The following is a 21512-nucleotide window of genomic DNA, read 5'->3' as shown; positions in this document are numbered from 1 at the left end:
TCTCCCCCCCCCCCCCCGAATTCCCAAATCCAAAGTCACTCCTGAAATATCTCCCAGCCCTTTCTTGGGCAAACTAAATCACAGCTTGTCAAGGCAGTCTCCATCAGCAGTCATGATTTATGGAAAGAGAAGGAACTTTCTAGAGTTCAACTCCGGGCTTTGCTGGTCTTGTACGAACGGACGGGCCTGGTAAAAGGCTTCCAAAATAGATAAATTAATGAAATGTCCGGCACACCCCTCTCTCTTCCCATGTTCCTCAGCAGGCCCATGTTTATTTAGAGCACCCGCATTCCAGAAAGGAAAGGAGAAGTAAAAGAGTAGAGGCCAAACAGGTTTTTGAGGATAACAAGAACCCAGTTCCCCTCCCCCAGGTTCACAATTTTCTAAAGGAAAACAGTGTTTGGGGGAGGCCTAGGACCCAGAAAGAGGGCGGGCGGGCAAACAGGCTAGGTTTTCCTCTACTCGCCTCCTCAACCCTTTGGAAGAATTGTCTACAGCCATGCCGATAGCTTAACTCCAGGCCCTCAATCAATAATAAACAAACAAATTCTCAGATCACTTGCACATACAGATCTCTCCGTTCCTTGGACAAACTTTTGAGTCAATTTTTTCCCTTGTTTTGTTTTGCTTGCTTGCTCTGCTTGATATTTGGGGCTAGGTTGCAAGGTTTGCTTTAGCAAGGAGAGCGCCCACTTCTTTGCTGGTTGGTTTGTTTTTTTAAAGAGGAGATGCAACTCCTTCGGCATTCCGAGCATTTGACTGTTTGGGGGTGCCGTTTCTCCCTTGGCATTCCTAGGTATGCCTACTAGATGATGGGTGTGTGTGTGTGTGTGTGTGTAAGTTGCTACTCCCCATCTTTCAAGACCTTGCTTATAAGGAAAGAAGGAAGGAAGGAAGGAAGGCTCTGCTTCGGGATTATGGATTTGGGAAGGGGATCAATCTTTCCCCTCCACACACACCCCCCCCCAATAGAACAACTGGCACCCAGAGAGGATGCTAATCTGGGGTTATTTGGTTCACTTAATGGGATTGCCATTTTGTCTTCCCCTGCAGAGGTTTTTCCTTTTGAGGAGGGGGGAGGGAGTTGCAATGTCTTCGCCCCCGGCATCTCCAGGCTGCCTTTAAGAGAAGCAGCTTTAAATCCCAGCAGGACTTTTGCGAGGAGGCTGGCAAACAAGCAAGCAAGCAAGCAAAAAAAGAAAAGAAAAAGCGGATCAACAGCGTATCTATCTATCCATCCACACACACACACACAAAACACAACACCCCAGACAATCGCGCGTGCAGCCCCCCCACCCCGCCCGCCCCAAAGCTTGCCGGCCGGTTGGAAAAGAGACCAACTTTGCTTGCGCCTCGTCCAGGCTCTGGTCGGTGATGGTCATGATCTGGTGCAGGATGTCGCCAATGTCCTGCTTGCGGCCGTCGCCGTCGGCGCCCTCGTGCCCGTGGGGAGGCGGCAGAGCCATGCCCCCTTGCACCGCGTGGCCGGCCAGGTTCACGCCGGCCAGCGTCTGCATCATCCGCGACTGCTCGTCCATGCTGCCCGCCGCCGCGAAGATGGCACTTTGGGGGACGGGAGGAAAGGGGGCGGCGGCGGGGGGGGGGGGGCGCGGAGAGAAGGAAGGAAGGAAGGAGAGAATGGAAGATAAGAAAGGAGAGGAAGGAAGAGAGGAATTGAGGAAGGAGAGAAAGACGAGGAAGGAGAGGGAGAAAGCGAGGTTTTTCTTTCGGGGGGGGGGAAAGGCAGCCAAAAAAAAAAAAGCAAGCAGCGTTCCTTGGCTGGGCAGCGGGCCAAGAAAGAAAGGGAAAGTAAATTTCAGCCCCCGTAAACCAAGCGCGGGTCCTGCCGCTCGCGGGAAAGGAAGGGAGCCAGGAAAAAAAAAGTGGGGCGGGAGGGGGGGGGGCAGCCGAAAGCTAAATCCCCAAGGCTGGCATAGCTCCGGCTGGAGGCTGCTCTCTCCCGCTCCCCGCTCGATGGCTCGCCTCCTTCAGACTTCCAAGCCTCCGGCGAGGCTCCCGGCGGCGGTCGGTGCCGAGCCCGCCGGCCTCTGCAGAAGCAGCCGCGGGGGCTGGGGGGGGGGGCGGCTTCTCCCCGTTTGCTTTTTCTTTTCTTTTTTTAAAGTCGCGGGGTTTGTCTTCCTCCTCCTCCTCCTCGGCTCCCGGAGGGTCGTTTCTGGGCTGGGGGACTTTTCCCTTCCAAAGCGAAGGCGGCGGGAGCGGAGGAACGAGCGAGCCGGGCTTGTAAGGGTCCCTTCCTCCGACTCGGATCCGGCTCCTCTGTGTGTCGGTGCGTGCGTGCGGCTTTTTCTCTCTCTCTCTCCTCTCCCCCTCTTCTTTCCACTTCCTCTGATTTTTTCCCCCCTTCTTCTTCTTGGAAACAAAGGAGGAGCGGGGAGGGAGGGGGTGCTGCCCGAAAAGCGAGAGCCCCCAAAATGAAATAATAATAATAAAGAAAAAGAAAATAGAAGAACGGCTTTTTCAAATCCTTAAAAAGTTAACGACGCCCAGCTTGGGCCAGGGAATTTCTTTTTCTTTTGGGGGAAAAAACAAGCTGCAGGTAGGCGGCGGGCATCCCCGGCTCTCGATAAGGGCCACATTTAAAAGCGGGAGGCGGGCGGGGAGGGGGCGCGTCGCCTTCTCCCCCGGATCTGGGAGGGGAGAGGGGGGCAAAAAGGAAGAGTCGTCCTTCGGCCGGAGAGGCGAAACAAAAGCATCACCAGCAGTCTCGGAGTCTCGGTCTCGGCAGGAGGAGAGGCTGCGAAGAAAAGAGAAGCCAGAAAAAGGGAGAAGAAAAGTTTCAACTTGTGCACGGCCCAAAAGGAAAAAAAAATTAAACAAAGGGAAAGAAAAGCGGACGGGGAGGAGGGGGGGAGAGAAGAGGGGGGGAAAAAGAGAGAAGAAAGGGAAAGGGAAGAAGAAAAAAAAAGAGGGGAGGGAAAAGCAAATAATAATAATAATAATAATAATAATTGCAAGCTGCCCCTGCCAAATATATATATATATAAATATATCAGCCGGCTGGAATTTATGAGTCCGGCCGCTCCGTGACTCGGGGTGTGTGTGCGTGTGTGTGTGCGTGTTTTGTGCTGCTTGATCGCCGTTGGGGTGAGCGATTGACAAGCTGCCAACGCCGTTCACTCACCCTGCCGACGTGTCGCCCGGCGAAGGAGGCGAGCGGCGGCCAGAGCCACCGGAGGGGATGGGGAGCCCCGCCCCTTGGCCCGCCCCCTCCCACGCCCCGCCCCTCGGCCCGCCCCCTCCCACGCCACGCCCCCTCGGAACTTTGGAAGGCCACCCGCCCGGGGAGGCGCCCTCCGCAGCCAGGCAAGGGCTGGAGGGGGCGGCTGGCTACCTGGCCCTCCCGCTCCCTCGCTCGCTCGCTCTCCTGTCCGGCAGGTGGGGCTGCCTGGCCCTCCCTCCCTCCCTCCCTCTCCTCTAAGCCACGCCCCTTACCTGTCTCCGCAGCCAGGTACGCCACCCCGCCTCCCCGCCGCCGCCGAGCTGCCACATCGCTCCTCCCGCCAGTCTCTGATTCGGCTTCCCAGAGCCGGCTTTTTATAGAGGGCCACGCCCCCCTTCTCTACCTGTAAGGACGGTTTTTTTTCCCCCTCCCTCGGCTGGAGGAGGAGCCGGCCACGCCCTCCGCTGGCTCCGCCCCCTGGCCCCAGCCCCGCCTCCCCGGCTTTAGAAGCCCTCCTGCTTTCTCAGTCTGCGCGCGCGGCTCCTCCCACTCGCCTCCCAGATTCGGCCCCGCCCGCTTGGGGGCGTGGCTAAGGTGCCCCGGCTGGGCTTTTTCTGCAGGCCGTCTTGTTGCCAAGGGAGCGGGAGGGAGGAGGTGGGGGCCGTCACGTGGTCAAGGGGCGGGGAAATGGGGTTACCCTCAACACACACACACACACACACACACCAGGCCACAACCGGGGACCGCTTTTACGTCCCGCAGAAAGAAAACTGACCCGCCTGGGTTTATTTCGACCCAGCCGACACGCAGCTTTGGAAACGGTTACTAACGAACGCTGAGGCACACTCGTGCCAGATGCAAAAACGGGTCCCTCCCCCTCCTCAGGAGAGTGAATGGCGGCGGGCCAATCGGAGCTCTCTGAGGAGGAGCACAGAGCCGCTTTCCGCCAATCCCAGGGCGCTGTGATAGAGAAAGGCGGGCCGCAGAGAGAAGACGTTTGCGTCGCCCCGCCCCGCAGCGCAGCGCAACTTCCGATTGGCGCGTTCGAACTGGCACGCGGGGAGGGGCGGCGCGCCTGCGCTGTGGGGGCGGTTGCTATAGCGACGGTCGTCGCTTCGGTTGGGTCTTCTCCCTTTACTTGCCTCCTACACGCGTCCACCCTGGCAGCGTTCCCACGACCCCCGCCCGCCCTGACGGCCGTGCAGGCGCCCTCCAGAGGGCCGCCTGGCAACATCGCCGCCTCTCCGCCGGCCTGTCTCGCCTTGCCCGCTGCGACCTGGGCTGCCTTACCCACCCGCCGGGCCCCGCTTGGCTTCGTGGGGGGAGAGGCTCCCCTTTGCAAGGGCTGCCCCTTCCACACGGCCCGGGTTGCCTCGCCCCAGGTTCAGAAGCAGGACTGAGAACACCTTGAGGAGGACCGAAACCCATCATCCCCTGCCTGGGACCCATGCAAAGCCGCGCCGAGCCCATGCACGACGCCCCGCCTGCTGCTCCCAGGAAGGGCTTTGATCCACCGGCTGAAGAGTCCGTTGGAAATGAACTGGGATCTTAAATGCCTCGCCCGGATCTTCCCCAGGGATTTCCCCGGGATTAATTCCTGCCTGCCTCGCGACCGAAGCCCTCGGAGGATGCTCGGAAGCAAATTCCTCCTGGCCCGTTTCCTGGGATTTTAGGCATTTGGAAGAAAAAATTCGGAGCTTGCCAGTTTGCAATCCAACTGGCCCAACCTCGGAGTGGCAATTGTGTATTTAAAAAAAAACCCTGCTTCTGCCAAATAAAATTTATTTCCCAGCAACTCTTTAACAACGTGGCCTGTCGGACTGTAGTTATTTATGGAAATATTTTTTATCAACATTCTGTTTACCATTATTTATTAATGCCACGTTTAAAAATATTACGGTTGGAAATTTATTCCAATGCACATTAGTAAATTATGCTTGTAATTCCTAATGCATTTTTAATTAAGAATTTATTCCTGTCTGCTTTTATTTATGGTTCCAATGCTCCCTGTTGCAGTGCTACATATATAATTGGAGACACTCTTAATAAGTATTCTTGGACATTACATGTTACAAAATATTGGGGGAGGGTGGGGTGCTTCAAACAGAATTATAGTAAGCAACAATTCTTACATTACCTCTCTGTCTTCATTCATCAGCTGGCCCAGAAACAGGCTGCCCCAAAACATCCCATTCTTAGAGGTTAAAAACCTAGCAAAAAATTAAGACAGCTTCAATGTTTTTTTAAAGGCTTCTGAGGTGATAAAACAGCTTTTTTAATTTTCCCTCACATTCTCATGTGAAGCAGTAGATGGGGTTATGTAGAGGAGAGAGAGAGAGAGAGATGGACCTGAGTGAAGACTTTACAATGTACAATAGTGTAGCTTATATCTATACCTATCTATTTAATGTGTATCTGAGGACCTGAGTGAAGACTTCATGGTGGACAGTAATTTATATCTTTAATGAAGAGAGAGAGAGAGAGAGAGAGAGAGAGAGATGGACCTGAGTGAAGACTTCACAATGGACTAATAGCTATGCCTATCTATTTAAACTGTGGGAGGGAGTGAAGACTTCACCATGCGCAATAGTTTATAGCTTTAAATGGAGGCAGTTTGCTGTGAAAGAACTGAATATAGACATCGTGAAGTGGACATTTCTACCTAAAAAAGGATGAAGTGTGTGTGTTTGTGTATTTGATTGTGTGTATGTATGTACAGCACAGTACACACACTACAGCACATCATAGTACTGTAACATATCTTTTTAATCTGTAAGAGAGGACCTGAGTGAAGACTTCATGGCACACAGTAACATATCTGCCTGCCTATCTCCTGCACACTAGAGGACCTGACTGAAGACTTCACCCAGCCCATATGAGGCGGTTGCTAGTTTACTGAAGCTAAGGAAGTCTGGATTGAGGCCTTCAGGAATGGGGACCCAGCAGGATTTCTTTCTAGGCTGGGGCCTGACTACGATGACCCGGGCACGGTCCATGTATTCTGCATGTTCCTCCTTCCCGCCCTTCCAAAATGAAGGCTACTGCTAAGCTTGTAAGCCGCCCTGAGTCTTCGGAGAAGGGCGGGATATAAATGGAATTAAAATAAATAAATTAAATAAATAAATAAAATAGGTTTGAATCTCAAAAAAAAACAACAAGGAGGGCACTAGGACCCGGCAGACCTCTCCCGCGCCTGCCGCCACCTCTCCTAGGCAGAAGGCGCCTTATGGCCGCCCCTCTGTTTTTCCCTCCCCCCCGCCCTCCGCGAAGCGCATGCGCCCAACAGCCCGGCCGGCGGCCTGCTTTACCCCGGTTTCCGGCCACTTCCGAATGGCGGCACTACTACTTCCGGGTTGGCGCCTCCGTGGCTGAGACGCGCCGCTCTGCCCGTGGGGGTCTCCCGGGGACCCTCCGCCCACGCGATCGCCGACCCCGGCGCCACGCTTGCCCTCGCCGCCCCGCAGGGACGGTCCAGCGACGGCGGCGCCCGCCCGGCCCGTAAGTCCAGATCGGGCCTCGCCTCTGCCTTGTCTGTGCGTGGGGGGGGATCCCCCTCCTCCTCCCCACCGCGGGACTCCAGGCCCCATCAGGCGCGGCCTCTGCCCTTGGTGGGCCGGGGGAAGCGGGGCGAGGCCTCGATGGGGCCGGGGAAGCCCTGAAGGAAGGGAGGAAGCGCCCTGATGGGGAGGAGGGGAGAGTGGGGGGGCTGCAGAGGGGTCCTACCCCCCCATCCCAGCCCCCACCCCCCTCGGGGGTCTCTGCCTGCTGAGCCCAGCCCCCATCGTTGCTCTGATCTTGGGGAGAGGCCCCCCTTTCCCACCCCCAGCTCTGGCAAGCATGATGGGGGTCTCTTTTTTCCCCCTCCCCAAATTTTTCTCCTCCCAATAGACCCCCCCCCTTGATCCTGCCCTCCCCAGTCTCCCCCCTTCCCATACTGTCCGAGGAGGCAGCAGTTTTCCCCCCTCCCAGGCCAGGAGTGGCCAACTACGACCCCTTTGACCAGCTGTGGACTTCAACTCCCAGCATGCCTTAGGCGGCAGGTCCCTTTCTTATCCCGGCAGGGCTGGCTCAAGAATGCTGGGAGTTGAAGTCCCTAAGTTGTCAAAGGAGTCCTAGTTGGTCGCCCTTGCTCTGGACTGCCCTTGTTTGCAGGAAGGGAGGCATTTACTTCTGCTTTACTTCCAAGAGTTGCCCTTTGACACCCTCCCCCAAGGCTGCCCTTTGACCCCGAGGGGCTCTGCCTCTGCTTATAGGGCTGTCAGTCCCGTCCCCTGCCTCTTCTTCTCCCTCTAAGAAAAATGGGCTCTTTTTCCAGTTCTGGTGGTAGTTGTTTACTTCCCTAGGAATGCAAAATAAGTGAAAGGGGGAGGAGCCAATATGCTAATGTGTTGTTGTTGTTGTGTATTTGGAGTGCAAGAAATATGAACTAGTAAAACCTAGCAGTTAGAACAATTAATCAAGGAAACAGCTTGCCTCCAGAAGCTGTGAATGCTCCAACACTGGAAGTTTTTAAGAAGAGAGACTGGACAGCCATTTGTCTGAAATGGAATAGGGTGGACTAGATGACCTCCAAGGTCCCTTCCAGCTATTATTATTATTATTATTATTATTATTATTATTATTATCCATTTTGCTGCTTCGTGAGCTTCCCTAAGACGAACCAATTGTTACTGTAAGGGAAAGTCATAGTGAAGACTTGCTCATGTTAAAACGCTTCCTTGTTTTCCTCCCGATTTGGAACAGAGGATGTGAATCTGATTCAGCCTTCCCCAATTTGGGATCCTCCTGATGTCTTGGCTGGTCCGTGGTTGCTGGGAAACCAGGGTCAGAGGTGGAATTGTAAATAAATGATTTCAAACCTGATTTACTCTTCTGCTTTCGAACTCTGGAGGAGGATGACGGTCGTCTTTAAGCTGAATCTGGAGTGCTTCCATTGCTTTTTCAGTTGCACAGATGAGCAATTGACTAGTCCCAGCTTCTAAATCAAGGCGACCACTGTGGCTGAGGCACTAAGGGGAACACAAACAAGTCAGATTGGGGTTAGCTCAACCTGTCAAACCAGCTACTCAGTTAGACCAGGCTGGGTATCTAGTGCCCACCTAGTTGTTCACACTTACAACCGTGGCAGCGTTCCCCACAGCCGCGTGATCAAAATTCAGACTCTTGGTAACTGACTCACACTTATGACAGGTTGCAGTGTCCTGGGGTCCCGTGATCCCTTTTTGCGATCCCCTTCTGACAAGCGAAGTCAGATTTCACTTCACAGCCGTGTTCTAACTTCACTGCAGCGATTCACTTAAAAACGGTGGCAAGGAAAGTCGTATAATGGGGCAAAACTCACTTAACAAACTCCTCCCTTAGCAACAGGAAATTTGGACTCCACTGTGGTTCTTAACGTCGAGGGCTGCCCGTAGTTTGTAAACTACGGGGGTGGATAGTTTAATTCTGCTATACGAGCCCACCTGACTAGACCATCAATGTTTTATTTTTATTTTTTTTAGTACACCACAGTCAAATGTAGCGGAATAGCATAGCGTACGAACCTGGTCAGCGTTAAATCAAGAAGTCTGATTCCGAAGAAGGAAGCGAGAGTCCTCAAATGCAGCTGAATCTAGGAAAAAAAAGAGGCTGCATTTTAAAACAAAACAAAAACAAACAGAAATACAAAACCGTCCTCCCCTCCTGTACTTTTCCGAGGAATATTGGAATGAAAAATGACATCACTTTGTCATCTGTTCCAATTGATGTTACACTCTTCGCAGTGACAGCTGAAAAGGCCCACAGGTGCCATATAAAGAGATGACCATGTTGTCATATTTCATTTAGGCGTCCCTCTGCAAAGGCATAATTACCTAATTAGCTTGTTAATTAGGAGATTAGCATTTCGCTCTATTGATAGAATGCTCTTTGCAGGCAGGAGTCGAGGAAACTAGATTTGTTGGTCTAATTTATAAGTGTGGTTGGTTTCTTCCCTTCCTCCTCCTCCCCCCCCTCCCCCGCCAATACTTATTTGCTTAAAATATTCAGGGGTAATAATTCTACGTCCTCCAAGGGGGAGATTTTTTTTTTCTTTCTCGAGACAAGATATGGATAAGAGAGAAATCCCACCTCAGCAGGAATACGATCACCTCTCCATATCCAATCTCATTCCTCCTAACTATTTTTTTTTTAAAAAAATCAATTTCAATGAGAAGAGATTGGACAACCATTTGTCTGAAACGATACAGGGCATTTGAGCAGGGGATTGGACTAGAAGACCTCCAGGGGGTCCCTTCCAACTCTATTGTTCTGCAGTCCGTACTTTGCTATCCATCAGGGTTTTCAGGGGACAAGCAAAAACTCTTTGTCTTTTATTATTATTATTATTATTATTATTATTATTATTGTTGTTGTTGTTGTTGTTGTTGTTGTTGTTGTTTTTGCACTTGCATGATATGCATCCCGTTGATCGAGGAGATTTGACTGGCGGGATCTAGGAAGAGGGCCTTCTCTGTTGCTACCCTTGTCCTATGGAACATCTTAGCTTGCAGAGGTGAGGGGAACTTCCATTCTGGAAGAGACCTGGCTTTGTCAATTAGCATAGGAAGCAGCCCTGGGGATGGCTGGTGGTCTGAGAAACCCTACCCCCTCCTCAAATGCCTCAGCCTAACAATAGAAGAGTATATTTGTAGCTCAGGGTTGAACTTTGGGGTCCTTCCTGCTCTCTGAGCTGGGTGGTGTCCTTGCAGACTTTGCATGACCCAACTAGGTAACGTCTTCAGTACTAGAGAGTGTGACTTGCTCCCTGTTTAAATACAGCAGCTCTGAGCTTGGTGGTTTTCTTGCAGACATTCCATGACCCAGCTAGGAAATGCACCTGTGGTGCATTGGAGTTCTTTCACTTGATTGTCATCGTGGACGTTTTAACCTGTTTTGTACTTCTGTTTTTAATCTATGCTTGTTTGTTCATGCCTTTGCTTGGTTTTATTATGAGGTTGTAAACAGTTCACGGTTGGGTGGTGTAGAAGCTAAATAAACAACAAACGTAGAGCAGGAGTAAGTTAGGCAAGATGGGTCTTCTTCATTTGTGTAGACTAAAATGCCCAGACATTTCAGCCAGGTTGGAGAAGACAGATAGAGCTGATCTGCTAGGATTTCTTTCATAATACTCTTCCCCTCCTCCTCCTCCTCCTCCTCCTCCTCCTCCTCCTCCTCCTCCGTCTTCTTCCCCCCCCCCATCCCTTCATTGCTAACATCACACATCTCTTTAAAGCAGTATCTATCTGTAGGAGCAAAAAAGAAATCCTTTTTTTTTTCTTCCTCCTTAAGATGCAATGAAACTCCATTCTTTATTAATGATTTGGGAGGCACAGCTCACTTAGAGTCATCATTTTTCCCTCGCTTTGAAACACAAGGAACCGGGGGCTATAATTTGGAGAGAACGTAAGGAAAATAGAGATTATTTTTCAGATTCCAATTTACTCTCGGTAATCGGGAAGCTTTCCCTCTTGAGTCTTCCTGTAAGCCCCCGCCCCCGTATAATAAGATGGTCTGTGACGAGATTGCTAGGAGTTGATTTGATTCCTAGGAACTTCCTTTGTCGTTTCCAAATGCAAAGCGTCTTTCGTTGGTTCTTGCCGCTTTTACCCTGCTGTTTTGCCCACCGCCTCTCCTAGACAGAAGGTCCCGGCATGGGAATAGTGGTATTTACAAATTGTAGCCCCTCTCCCGCTCCCGTTTCCTCTTTGGCTACCATGGAAGTTGAAAGGTTGCCAACCCAGTTGTGAGAGCTATTAAGAAAGCCCACATCTTTTTCAAGCCTCCCGGGCCCGTAAACCCGTGTGTGAAGTCGGGGTTCAGCGGGCAGGAAGACGGAAATAAATAAATAAGTGGGCCTCTGCATCTGCTGTTAAGCCTGTTGTTTAACTCCCTCGGCAGACATTAAATCATTTTCAAGCACAATAATAGTGTGGGAGGTAAATTAACTAACCATTAACCATCTTATAAATACACAATTAACATGCCAGCGTTCCTGCGATGGCATGCATGGGGCAGCAGTGATTTTTTTTTTCTTGGAACCCGGATTTGGCTTCTCCAGTGCCCAACCGTAGGTCTTTGAGGTGCTTCAAGCTGTTACTTAAATAATAATAATAATAATAATAAATAAGACATTAGCTCTGGCAAAGCAAAAGTGCTTTTCTTTAATACCAGTGTCTTATTTTTTTATTTTTACTTTTTTAAAAAAAGAGATTTTGGCTGTGCAGTTTGCCCTAGGATGGAGTAGCCAAAAACTGCTTTTTATTGAAAGAAGAACATGGGCATTTTCATGTAGCCATATCGAAGCGTAAGAAGAGCTGTACTCGGTAACATCGTGAGCCAATCCATTCTTGATTCCTTAATCATGTTACATATGTGTTACAGATAGAAGAGAATATATGTACCTTGGGGTTGAAATGAGGGGTCCGTGGTGGTCTCTGAGGTTGGCTGTTTTCTTGCAGGCGTGTCATGACCCATCTAGGTAACATCATCGGCGCACTGTATATAAACAGGGAGCAAGTCACGCTAATTAACGATCTTATTGTGGGCCAAATCCACGACCTAAAATAGTGCATGAAATGTAACTATCCTGGTTGCTTACAGCTAATTTGTGCAATGTATATAAATGCACACACGCATGCAGAAGGCCAAGGGAACGCTAGCAGCTTCCGGATCAGAAAAAGAATTGGCAATGCAGACATTTTTTTCCCCTCTCCTCTCCCCCCAAAAATGCACGGCCAGTTTAAGAAAGCTGACAGAACAAACTTTTTTCTACAGCCCTTCTCCTGCACTTGGGAGTCTCTCAATGATTGAATGTTCTTGTTAGGAAATAAATTTCCCGAATGTCAAAAACTTGTGCGGCCAATGGAAAGCTTTAAATCACCCCGAGATGTCACGGCAGACCTCAATTTATCTCCTGCCCATCCTGAATTAGCGCTGTGTTAAAAGCCTTTGGTTGGTCAAGGGGCGGGTCCCGATTGAATGGATTGGACAAGGATTTTGTCACAATTAGCAGCAATATTATTCCACGTAAAGGAAGGAAGGAAGGAAGGGTTTCCGTTGGCCAAACTCAACAGCACTTTGCTTTGCTTCCGATTTTTGTATTTACACAAGTAGAAGCAAAGTCAACGACTAACACCTCTTGTAAGTGGGTAGCAGCCCTTCTTGGGAGACTTTGTAAGCAGGTAAAGTCTGCTGACACGTGCGCAGTGCCTGCTGGCTGTTATAAAGAGTCAATCTGGTGTAGTGATGAAGGTGCTGGCCAAGAAACCAGGAGACTGTGAGTTCTAGTCCCGCCTTATCCACGAAAGCCAGCTGGGTGACTCTGGGTCACTCACCAGGAGACTGTGAGTGCTAGTCCCGCCTTATCCTCGAAAGCCAGCTGGGTGACTCTGGGTCACTCACCAGGAGACTGTGAGTTCTAGTCCCGCCTTATCCTCGAAAGCCAGCTGGGTGACTCTGGGTCACTCACCAGGAGACTGTGAGTTCTAGTCCCGCCTTATCCTCGAAAGCCAGCTGGGTGACTCTGGGTCACTCACCAGGAGACTGTGAGTTCTAGTCCCGCCTTATCCTCGAAAGCCAGCTGGGTGACTCTGGGTCACTCACCAGGAGACTGTGAGTTCTAGTCCCGCCTTATCCTCGAAAGCCAGCTGGGTGACTCTGGGTCACTCACCAGGAGACTGTGAGTTCTAGTCCCGCCTTATCCTCGAAAGCCAGCTGGGTGACTCTGGGTCACTCACCAGGAGACTGTGAGTTCTAGTCCCGCCTTATCCTCGAAAGTCAGCTGGGTGACTCTGGGTCACTCACCAGGAGACTGTGAGTTCTAGTCCCGCCTTATCCTCGAAAGCCAGCTGGGTGACTCTGGGTCACTCACCAGGAGACTGTGAGTTCTAGTCCCACCTTATCCACGAAAGCCAGCTGGGTGACTCCAGTCCAGTCCCTCTTTCTCAGCCCAACCCACTTCGCTGGGTGGCTATTATGGGGCAAAGACGACGAGGAGGAACTTATAATTACACCAATATCAAAGACATGATGGAATTGAATCATGAAAGAAAGGATGTGAAAGGGAGGACGGAGTGAAATGCGAATGACAAAAAAATTTTTTTAAAAAAAATAAAAAAATTGTTTTAAATAATTAAATTGAATTGCTAAATTGTCCCGCGGCGAGTTGTCCTATTCCATTCTGAGGAGGACTCCATCGTTGTTAAGTGAGTAACACGGGTGTTAAGGGAAGCTGGCTTTCCCATTGACCTTAACTGTCGCAGGTCGCAAAAGGGGGGATCACGATTCCCCCCCAGGACACTGCAACTGTCCATCTGTAGGAGTCAGTTGCCCAGCGTCTGAATTTTGATCACAGGATTGTGGGGATGCTGCAGCGGTCATTAAGTGTGAAAAACAGCCACGAGTCCCTTTTTTCCAGAGCCGTTGTAACTTTGAACGGATGTGAGTCAAGGACTCATCCCATTTGGCATCCAGTCATTTCCTAAGCTTGTCCTCTGCAGCGTCTGCCCTGTGTTTTCTCCAGCAGGTAGAGAAGACGTTGGTTCAGCATGGATCAAGGAAGATAGTAGGGGAAGGCCGCAGACCCTGGGAGAGTAGGATGGCTTTCTTGGACAACCCGGCTATTATCCTGGCTCACATCCGACAGTCGCATGTGACCAGCGATGACACGGGGATGTGTGAGATGGTCCTCATTGACCACGACGTCGACCTGGAAAGGTTCCACCCGGCTTCGGCCAATGGGGACGACAGCTCGGAAGGATCAAGCGGCAACGGTGAACCTCAGGGTTTTGTGTATTCTCAGTCCGTGGACATTACCTCAAGCTGGGACTTCGGCATTCGAAGGCGCTCAAATACAGGTGAGTTATGCAGACAGAGCATCTGGGGTGGCGGGGGGGGGGGTTGTCTTCCTAGGATGAGGCTGGGATGTAACCTTGGTCAACTCCAGAAATCTCCAGTTAAAGGAATCGAGTAACAAAGGGTGTGCATTTTTTTCCCCATGGAAAGACCCATCTCCTTATTTGTTGGGAACTGTGTTTTGGGTGGAGCTAAATAAACAGTCTATGGGAGTTGGGGGGCGGAAACTAAATTAGGGGTCCTGGGTGCTTTCCGAACTTGGCTGCTTTCTTGCAGACGTTTCATGACCCAAACTAGGTAACGTCGTCAGTGCTTAGAAGGGAGTTGGGTTCGAGGAGGAGGAGGAGGACTGTGGGGTCCTTGGTGCTCTCTGAGCTTGGTTGTTCTCCCGCAAACATTTCATGAGCCAAACTAGGTAACGTCGTCAGTGCTTAGAAGGGAGCGGGATTATATTGGATATAAACAGAAAGCAAATGTCCTTCCTTTCTGGCACTGATGATGTTACCTAGTTGGGTAATAGCATCTCTACAAGAAAACAAGCAAGCTCAGAGAATACCAAGGACCCCTCATTTCAACCCTGAGCTCCAAATATCCTCCTTCGTTGGAAATAACCAAATGGGGACCTCGGCTGACTTTCTCCTAGCTTTAGAAGAACGAGAGAACCTTTTGTCTAAACTGAGAACTGGATGGATTTAACCTAAAAAACGGTACCTGCTCCTCATGACAGTCCAGTCCTCCCCTAATGTCCACCACTAGGTCTCCTGAAACTGCTGTCCCTGTGCGTTGATGTCTCCCCTAACAACCAGGGATGGAAATTCCGGCCCGGTTAAGGTGATTCAAAAAGGATTAGCTGTCATAGGATCATCAGGACCTCGGACAGCTCCCCCTTGCCAAAACAGAACAAAAAGTCATTTTCTGGAGGTTTGTACATTCAGAGAGAGGTGGTTTTTTTTTTAAACCAGTCTTAACCAGTTTATCTTAGCTGCTCATCTTCTTTGTCTTCTGGAATCAATCTGACATTAAAAGCAGAGAGAGAATTCCAAGTGCCTCCGAAGGCACTCGGCTACTGATATTTCACCTATTTGAGCGTGGACGGTTTTGGATGTGGAGTCAAAAATATGTAAAGAGGAAAAATGATATTCGGTTTTTAAGATTTGACTAATGTTGCGCAGATACAAATCATTTATTTTTACTACCTATAAACTGTTCCAGCACAGGGAAGAAAAAGCTATGCTAATTTATATAGCGTTGACATTTTATAATTTTCACGATTTTTTTTAGATAAAAGATTTTATATTTAAAACTTTAATAGTCTAGTCCGAGTTCATTTATCTTTAATTTTTGAAACGGGGAGAGTAATTCATAACAGTAATTTTATTCCTGTAATGTAATATTCACTTCAGTTCATTTGTGCATTAAAATTCCTTTAAGACCGTTATTAATGATTTATATAATGAAATGTCATATTAATCACAGAAGTTTTCACATTTTATTATTCTCTTCCATGTTAATACTATCTTTATGATCTCTATTAATGTTTTATATCCTCTAATTTCAATTATAAATCAAGAACATTTTCATGTTTTTGTTGGTATTTGCTTTTCAGGGGTGCCACCTTTAAAATTTTATTGCACGCACCCCACCCCACCCCCATAGATGTGCAGCATAAAACATCTTTATTCATAGCAAGGTAGTTAATTATGTCTTTTGTTCATAGCAAACTTTCGTTGACAAACTTAAATATTATAATACTTTTTTTTTCTTCCTAAGCTCAGAGACTCGAACGGCTACGGAAAGAGAGGCAGAATCAGATCAAATGCAAAAACGTGCAGTGGAAAGAGAGGAATATCACCTGTTCTGGTAAAAAAAATATGTTATTTTATTCACCGTTTGTTTCTGAGCTTGTTTCATGCATAACCTTGTTAAGTCTGTACGTGGTTGCACGATAAAGAATAACTTCGGAGATTGCTTGGCTAAAAGACGAATAACAACAAAGAATATTCCTTTAAAGAATTCACCAAGAACAGGAGCTCTCTATCCATGTGTGTCACCCATTTGGACTTCAGCTTCCATCATCCCTAGCCAGAAAAATCTAAGGAGCAGGTAGGATGATGGGACCCCCCCCGTGGAGAGTCACAGGTGGTCAAAGCTGGAAGATTTTGGAGGATGCCCGGTCCTTGTCCTGATGGATCAGATAAGATTCATCTTTGGGAACAGTTAAAGCTTTAGAAATGGCCATGGGTGCAGTTTGTTGTTCCCAGTTTTCCTGGAAGCCAAAGCGTAAAGAGAATTCTCTCAAGTTTTGGAAGCACCTTTGTCCTAAACTGCCCTGTGGCTGCCGTATATGAGCTGCTAATCTTAACAGATTAGTTTTGTAATCTTGGTTCAAGAATAGCAAGGATGTGCATTTCGTTGGCGTGCCTTGGTCCACAGGACACAGTCCGCTGTTTTATTTATTAGGCCGCTGTTCCTCTGAGGAGCACAAAGCAGGAGTAACGAGAGAAATTCCCTTTTTTATTCTGAGAAGCTGCGCGTTTGTAACGTAAGGGAGAGATCTGGGCTAGGGCTTCATCCCTTTAAAGTGTCTCCATTTGGTGAATACACAATGAGATTCCTTGCAAATCAGCCGATCCGTTCGGGAATTGGCCTTCACAACTGACTCCTTTCAGCCTTCACGGCAAATCCTCTCCCCTTTTTTTTTTCCTTTTAACGGTACACAAAAATAACTGCTTCATTATTTAATGATGCATTGTATTTTGGTCTTCTACATTATCAAAGTCCCTGCCTTGTTTTCGGAACTGCTCTGCTCAAATTCTGTGGCTCTGAAGTTGCAAAACCCTTCCGTAACAAATGACAAATCAAGCCATTTGTATAGAAACAGAGAGCAAAGCCCTTGTGCCCTTGTGGCACTTTTGTGGCCTTGTGGCACTTTTGATGATGATGTCAGGTAATGAAACGTCTGCAAGAAAACAACCAGACTCAGAGAGCATGGAGGACCCCAAATCAAGTTCCACCTTCTGATCTTTTGTGCCGTATAATAGTTTCCCAAATCGTCCCATCGGCACCCAGCGCCCCTCTTGAATCAAGGGAAGCTGCCTCATTCAGCAGAGAAGAATTCTGGAGATGGAGGCAGCACCTGTGCCAGCCAAACAAACCATCAGCCAGGATCTCGCCGTCTTTTCCCCCAAGAGCAAAATTGCCTGTTAAAATGAGCTCTTAGCCAGACGCAAGGTCGTGACTGTCAAGGCCCAAAGAATAACTCAATGTAGCATCTCAAGGTCATTGTTAGATATGAATTTCTTTATTTTTGTTCCAGACCAGACTGGCCTCTTCAAATTAGATAAAATTGCTGACTCAGAGGCTGTGACGTACATGGTTTTAGTGACCGGACAGGTAGTCCTACAAATTACAACCATTCATTTAGTGACCGACGCAGAAATTTGGGGCTCCCATTGTGGTTGTAAATCAAGGATCACCCGTAGGGACAGTTTAACCCTCCGTGGCTCTGTTGAGTTGTCTCAGTGTCTCTCTTTTTGTAACGGTGGCCCACCTGCACCTCCTCCGTCTCAATACTTTGGGTTAAGCTGTCATCTCCCTGAGTTTGACAAGTTTCAATTCTGCCGTTTAACAGACGGGTTCCCCTGCCCCCATCCCTCCAGTATTTGGAAGTCCCCACTCAATCTGCCTGAGTATCCATTCAAATCCTCAAGAGGGATAAGCGTGTAAATCTCGGGGACGTCTACAGGTCCAGGAGTAGAAAAAGATTGGTAGCTTGGAAGCGGATCTGTCAATGGTGATGGATTGAGTTTGGGGGCAGCTCGTTCCTGGAGCAGATGTGTCACGAAACCCCCTCCAATTCCACATTGGCTGTACGGAGAAGAAACCGATGGGAACAGCTCAACAAGTCTTGACAACTAAGTTCATCTGTCTTCATTTAAAAGAAAAAAGAAAAAAAAGATAGCCTTGCCTTACCCAAGAACCTTCCGGCTCGTCTTGCACACCTGACAAAAGTTGCACCTGATTCCTAGGCTGAGTTGATGCTCAAACATGCCATCTTCTCTTGAGGCATGGTTAGCTTCCCTTTACTTTCCAAATTTCCTATTCCCATTGGGCTTCTGGTGGTACACGTCAAGGTTCAGCGATATATATGCCGCCCTCAGTGTAGAGTTTTCCACATCCATCTCAACAACGTGGCAGCTGAATTGAACAGAATACTTTATTTGGCCACCCAAGGAATCTGTCTCCGTTGCAGAAGCTCTTGGTGTCATCCTGTTGGCCATTAACCCATAATGGAGTAGCTTCTTAGAGACTGAATAACTGACCGGTGACAGTGACCACATAATCCAGATAATCGTATTCCCTAACTATAGCTAAATTCCAGTTCCCCACACAGGCTAGCTTTCCATTGGGTGTTTTCAGCCTTGGAGGGCGCATCCATCAGATGTTGTCATCTCCACGGTGCTTTTTCAAAAGGCAACTGGACTGTGGTTTTTTTTTGTGTGTGTGTGTGTGTGTGTTTTTCCCTTGGGGAAGACATTTCGCTTCTCACTCCAGAAGCTTCTTCAGTTCTGACTCCTTGACTTCACGTCCAAGAAGCTTCCGGGATGCGAGGCGAAACGTCGTCGTCGTCTTCCTCGAGGAGAAAACGTCGTCCAGTCGCCCTCTGTAAGAAGCCCCTTTGGGACAACCAGGGCCTGGATTGACTTGAGGATCTCCATAGCCAATCGGAGGTTGTAATGTCCCTCTCTGTCTTTGAACCCCAGCCGAGGAGTTGAGCCTCCTTTTCGAGAAGAAGAATTTCAAGCTGAAGCCTGCCCATCCTCCTCTGAAGCCATCCATCCTTTCCGTCCGGCTGGAACAATGTCCTTTGCAGTCGAACAATCCTTTTAACGAATACTCCAAGTTCGACGGCAAGGTAAGCAAGAACGAGAGGTTGCTTGGCTCCCTTTGGTTTTTCGTCCTTGCTTCGCGGTCTCTCCGCATCACATAGCTTAGTGCAGGGGTAGGCAACCTCAGCTCTTTTATGACTCGTGGACCTCAACTTTCAGAATTCCTGAGCCAGCTATGCTGACTCAGGAATTCTGGGAGTTGAGGTCCACGAGTCATAAAAGAGGTGAGGTTGCCTACCCCTGGCTTAGTGGAACTCAGTTATTGCTTTGGAAGGGACCTTCTGATAAAATATTGCCTGTGATAGTGAAGCAAGGCAGGCCCCCATTGACACAGGCCAGCAAGAAAAAAAAGCACGTGGCGGGTCCATAAAGACGCGTTTTTTATCGTCGTATTTCGGACCCTTCAAGGTTGTTGCTTCTTTTTTCTTCTTCTTCCCCAGCTGTCATTCAAAAGCGGCATCATCCTTCAAAAAAATAAAAATAAAAATCAAGAAAGGATCAACTTAACTACTGCCGGCTCTCTTTCTCTAATTTCAGCGGCGTTGTTCTTCGCCTTTCTCCCCGTCAAAATAAAAATTTACTCAGCCGGTCGAGAGATTGAACGTTCTCGTGAGCATTAAACCTTTTTCTTGAAAAAAAGAAAGAAAAGAAAAGAAAAAGGGAGAATCAAAGCCCGTGTTCCAAATCTGAAAAAAAAAAAAAGATTTCAAGAGTCACCCAGCCTCTGGAGTAAATATATAATTAAGTAGGAATTTTTTTTTTAAAAAAAGCGTGCTTAATTAGGCCCCCAAAGTCCCCCCACCCCCGTAATAGCTCTTCCCCATCTCTTCCCAATTAGGCATTCCTTCCCCAAGAGACCCAACTGGTTGGGTTAATTATGCAAATCAGGCACGTTTCTATTCCCAGGCAAAGAATTTATGAATGTTCGCAAAAAAACTGCAACTCTTCCTGTGTATAAAAGAGAAGAAGGGCGATTGCTGTATTTGAAACCCAGGAAAAAAGGCTCAGAGGAGGGAAAGAGCTGCTTAAAAAAAATTTATTGATTTTTTTTTAATTTTATTTTTTAACGTCAGAACCTCTGATTCTTTTTTTAACCACGTTGTGAATTCGAACTGAAAGCCGGGCCGATTTAGTGACCCGGGGCCACGCTTGTCCTAAGCCTAATGGTTGACTTAACAACAATTCATTTAGTGACCATTCAAACTTAACAGCGGCACTGGAAAAAGTGTTATATGACCATTTTTCACACTGATCCTTGCAGCATCCCCACGGTCCTGTTGTCAAACTTCAGACACAGTAGACTCATATTTATAGAATAGAACAACAGGGTTGGAAGGGACCTTGGAGGTCATCTAATCCAACCCCCTGCTCAGGCAGGAAACCCTGTACCATTTCGGACAAATGGTTGTCCAATCTCTTCTTGAAAACCTCCAGTGTTGGAGCATCCACCGCTTCTAAAGGCAAGTTGTTCCACTGGTTAATTGTTCTCGCTGTCAGGAAATTCCTCCCTAGTTCCAGGTTGCGTCTCTCCTTCATCGTTTTCCATCCGTTGATTCTTGTCCTGCCTTTGGCTGCTTTGGAAAATAGCTTGACTCCCTCTTCTTTGGGGCAGCCCCTGAGATATTGATTGGGTTTAGTAGTTCAGCATCTCCAAGGGATGGTATCCTGGCTACATTTCCTACATACGTTGCACTCTTTAATCTCTGTTACCTTATCCAATATTGTCCCAAAGGCAAGTGGACTTTTGTTTTTCCTTGAAGAGGTTTCGCGTCTCATCCGAGAAGCTTCTTCAGTTCTTCGTCTTCAAGGAAAAACAAAAGTCCAGTTGCTTTTTGGAAAGAAAGAAAAACCACCTTTGGGACAACTGTGACCTGGATGACTGAGAATCTCCATAGACACATATCCCAAATTAATTTCCCCTTTTCTGTCCATATCCGGGATTGGCAAAAGTCCTTCCCTGGTTCATCCATGTAAAGTTTCTAGGACTTGCCCAGGTTGTGAAAACAATAGATACCGTAATCAAACATCCAGAAGCTTTTGAACTGGGGGGAAAAATAAAAATAAAAAAAAAATCTCTGCCTTGCAGCAAAAAATAAAACTTGCCTGCCATAATATAACAACACATTTCAACTCTTTGGGGCTAAGCCCATCCAATTTGAGGCTGGGGGGGTGTCCAAGGCCGTGGACCCCTGTCTGAAAAGAAACCAACAACAATCTCTTTGTTAGCAACTGTTTTTAGCAATGAGACTGGGGGAAGGGATAATTCATGAGTACTAATTGCTTGGCTGTTAATTTTCATAAGTGTTGATAGAAGCAGTTCCTTAAATTAAACTTTGTTTAAAACGTATCAAGGGAAATATTCAGCAGTGTCGGGCCTGAAGTGAAAATTAATATGAATGCTGTGGCAATTAACACGTACTGGTTAATAGCTTTTAGCAGCATTTTGGGATGACAGACCTTAAATACATTTTTCGCATGCTGCTCTTGTACCAGTTGCGTTCCACTTTACGTCTGGATAATTATGAACAAATGTTTTTTTTCCCCCCTCCCCACGATCGTGGGTACTAAAT

General features: G+C 48.2%; 2 protein-coding genes across 18 annotated transcripts in view; one reads left to right on the top strand and one right to left on the bottom strand.

Moving 5' to 3' along the window:
- The window catches only part of PBX3 (PBX homeobox 3), a 111775-nt gene extending 108255 nt beyond the window's left edge, over positions 1-3520 (bottom strand). For 5 of the 8 annotated variants that reach the window (XM_083375155.1, XM_083375161.1, XM_083375160.1 and 2 more), the window contains exons 1-2: positions 3454-3520; positions 1342-2755 (exon numbers count right to left, since the gene is read on the bottom strand). In XM_083375155.1, the coding sequence (XP_083231281.1) occupies positions 1342-1538 (197 nt within the window). In that variant the 5' untranslated portion in view covers positions 1539-2755; positions 3454-3520. Of the gene's footprint in view, positions 1-1341; positions 3042-3142; positions 3172-3453 lie in introns of those variants that run through there. The other 3 variants (XM_083375157.1, XM_083375158.1, XM_083375156.1) reach the window with 3 other exon arrangements.
- Positions 3521-6330: 2810 nt separating this feature from the next.
- MAPKAP1 (MAPK associated protein 1) overlaps positions 6331-21512 on the top strand; it is a 75635-nt gene continuing 60453 nt past the window's right edge. For 5 of the 10 annotated variants that reach the window (XR_014493915.1, XM_083375128.1, XM_083375129.1 and 2 more), the window contains exons 1-4: positions 7220-7755; positions 13725-14055; positions 15824-15913; positions 18817-18968. Coding sequence is in view for 9 of the 10 variants with exons in the window: in XM_083375128.1 (XP_083231254.1) it covers positions 7744-7755; positions 13725-14055; positions 15824-15913; positions 18817-18968 (585 nt within the window). In the remaining variant the exon portion in view is untranslated. Of the gene's footprint in view, positions 6680-7219; positions 7756-12358; positions 12382-13721; positions 14056-15823; positions 15914-18816; positions 18969-21512 lie in introns of those variants that run through there. The other 5 variants (XM_083375125.1, XM_083375126.1, XM_083375130.1 and 2 more) reach the window with 5 other exon arrangements.

This window comes from Vipera ursinii (assembly GCF_947247035.1).
Source record: "Vipera ursinii genome assembly, chromosome: 16".
Classification (NCBI taxonomy): domain Eukaryota; kingdom Metazoa; phylum Chordata; class Lepidosauria; order Squamata; family Viperidae; genus Vipera; species Vipera ursinii.
Note: the sequence above shows the minus strand (reverse complement) of the source record. Positions and strands in the feature narration are given on the sequence as shown.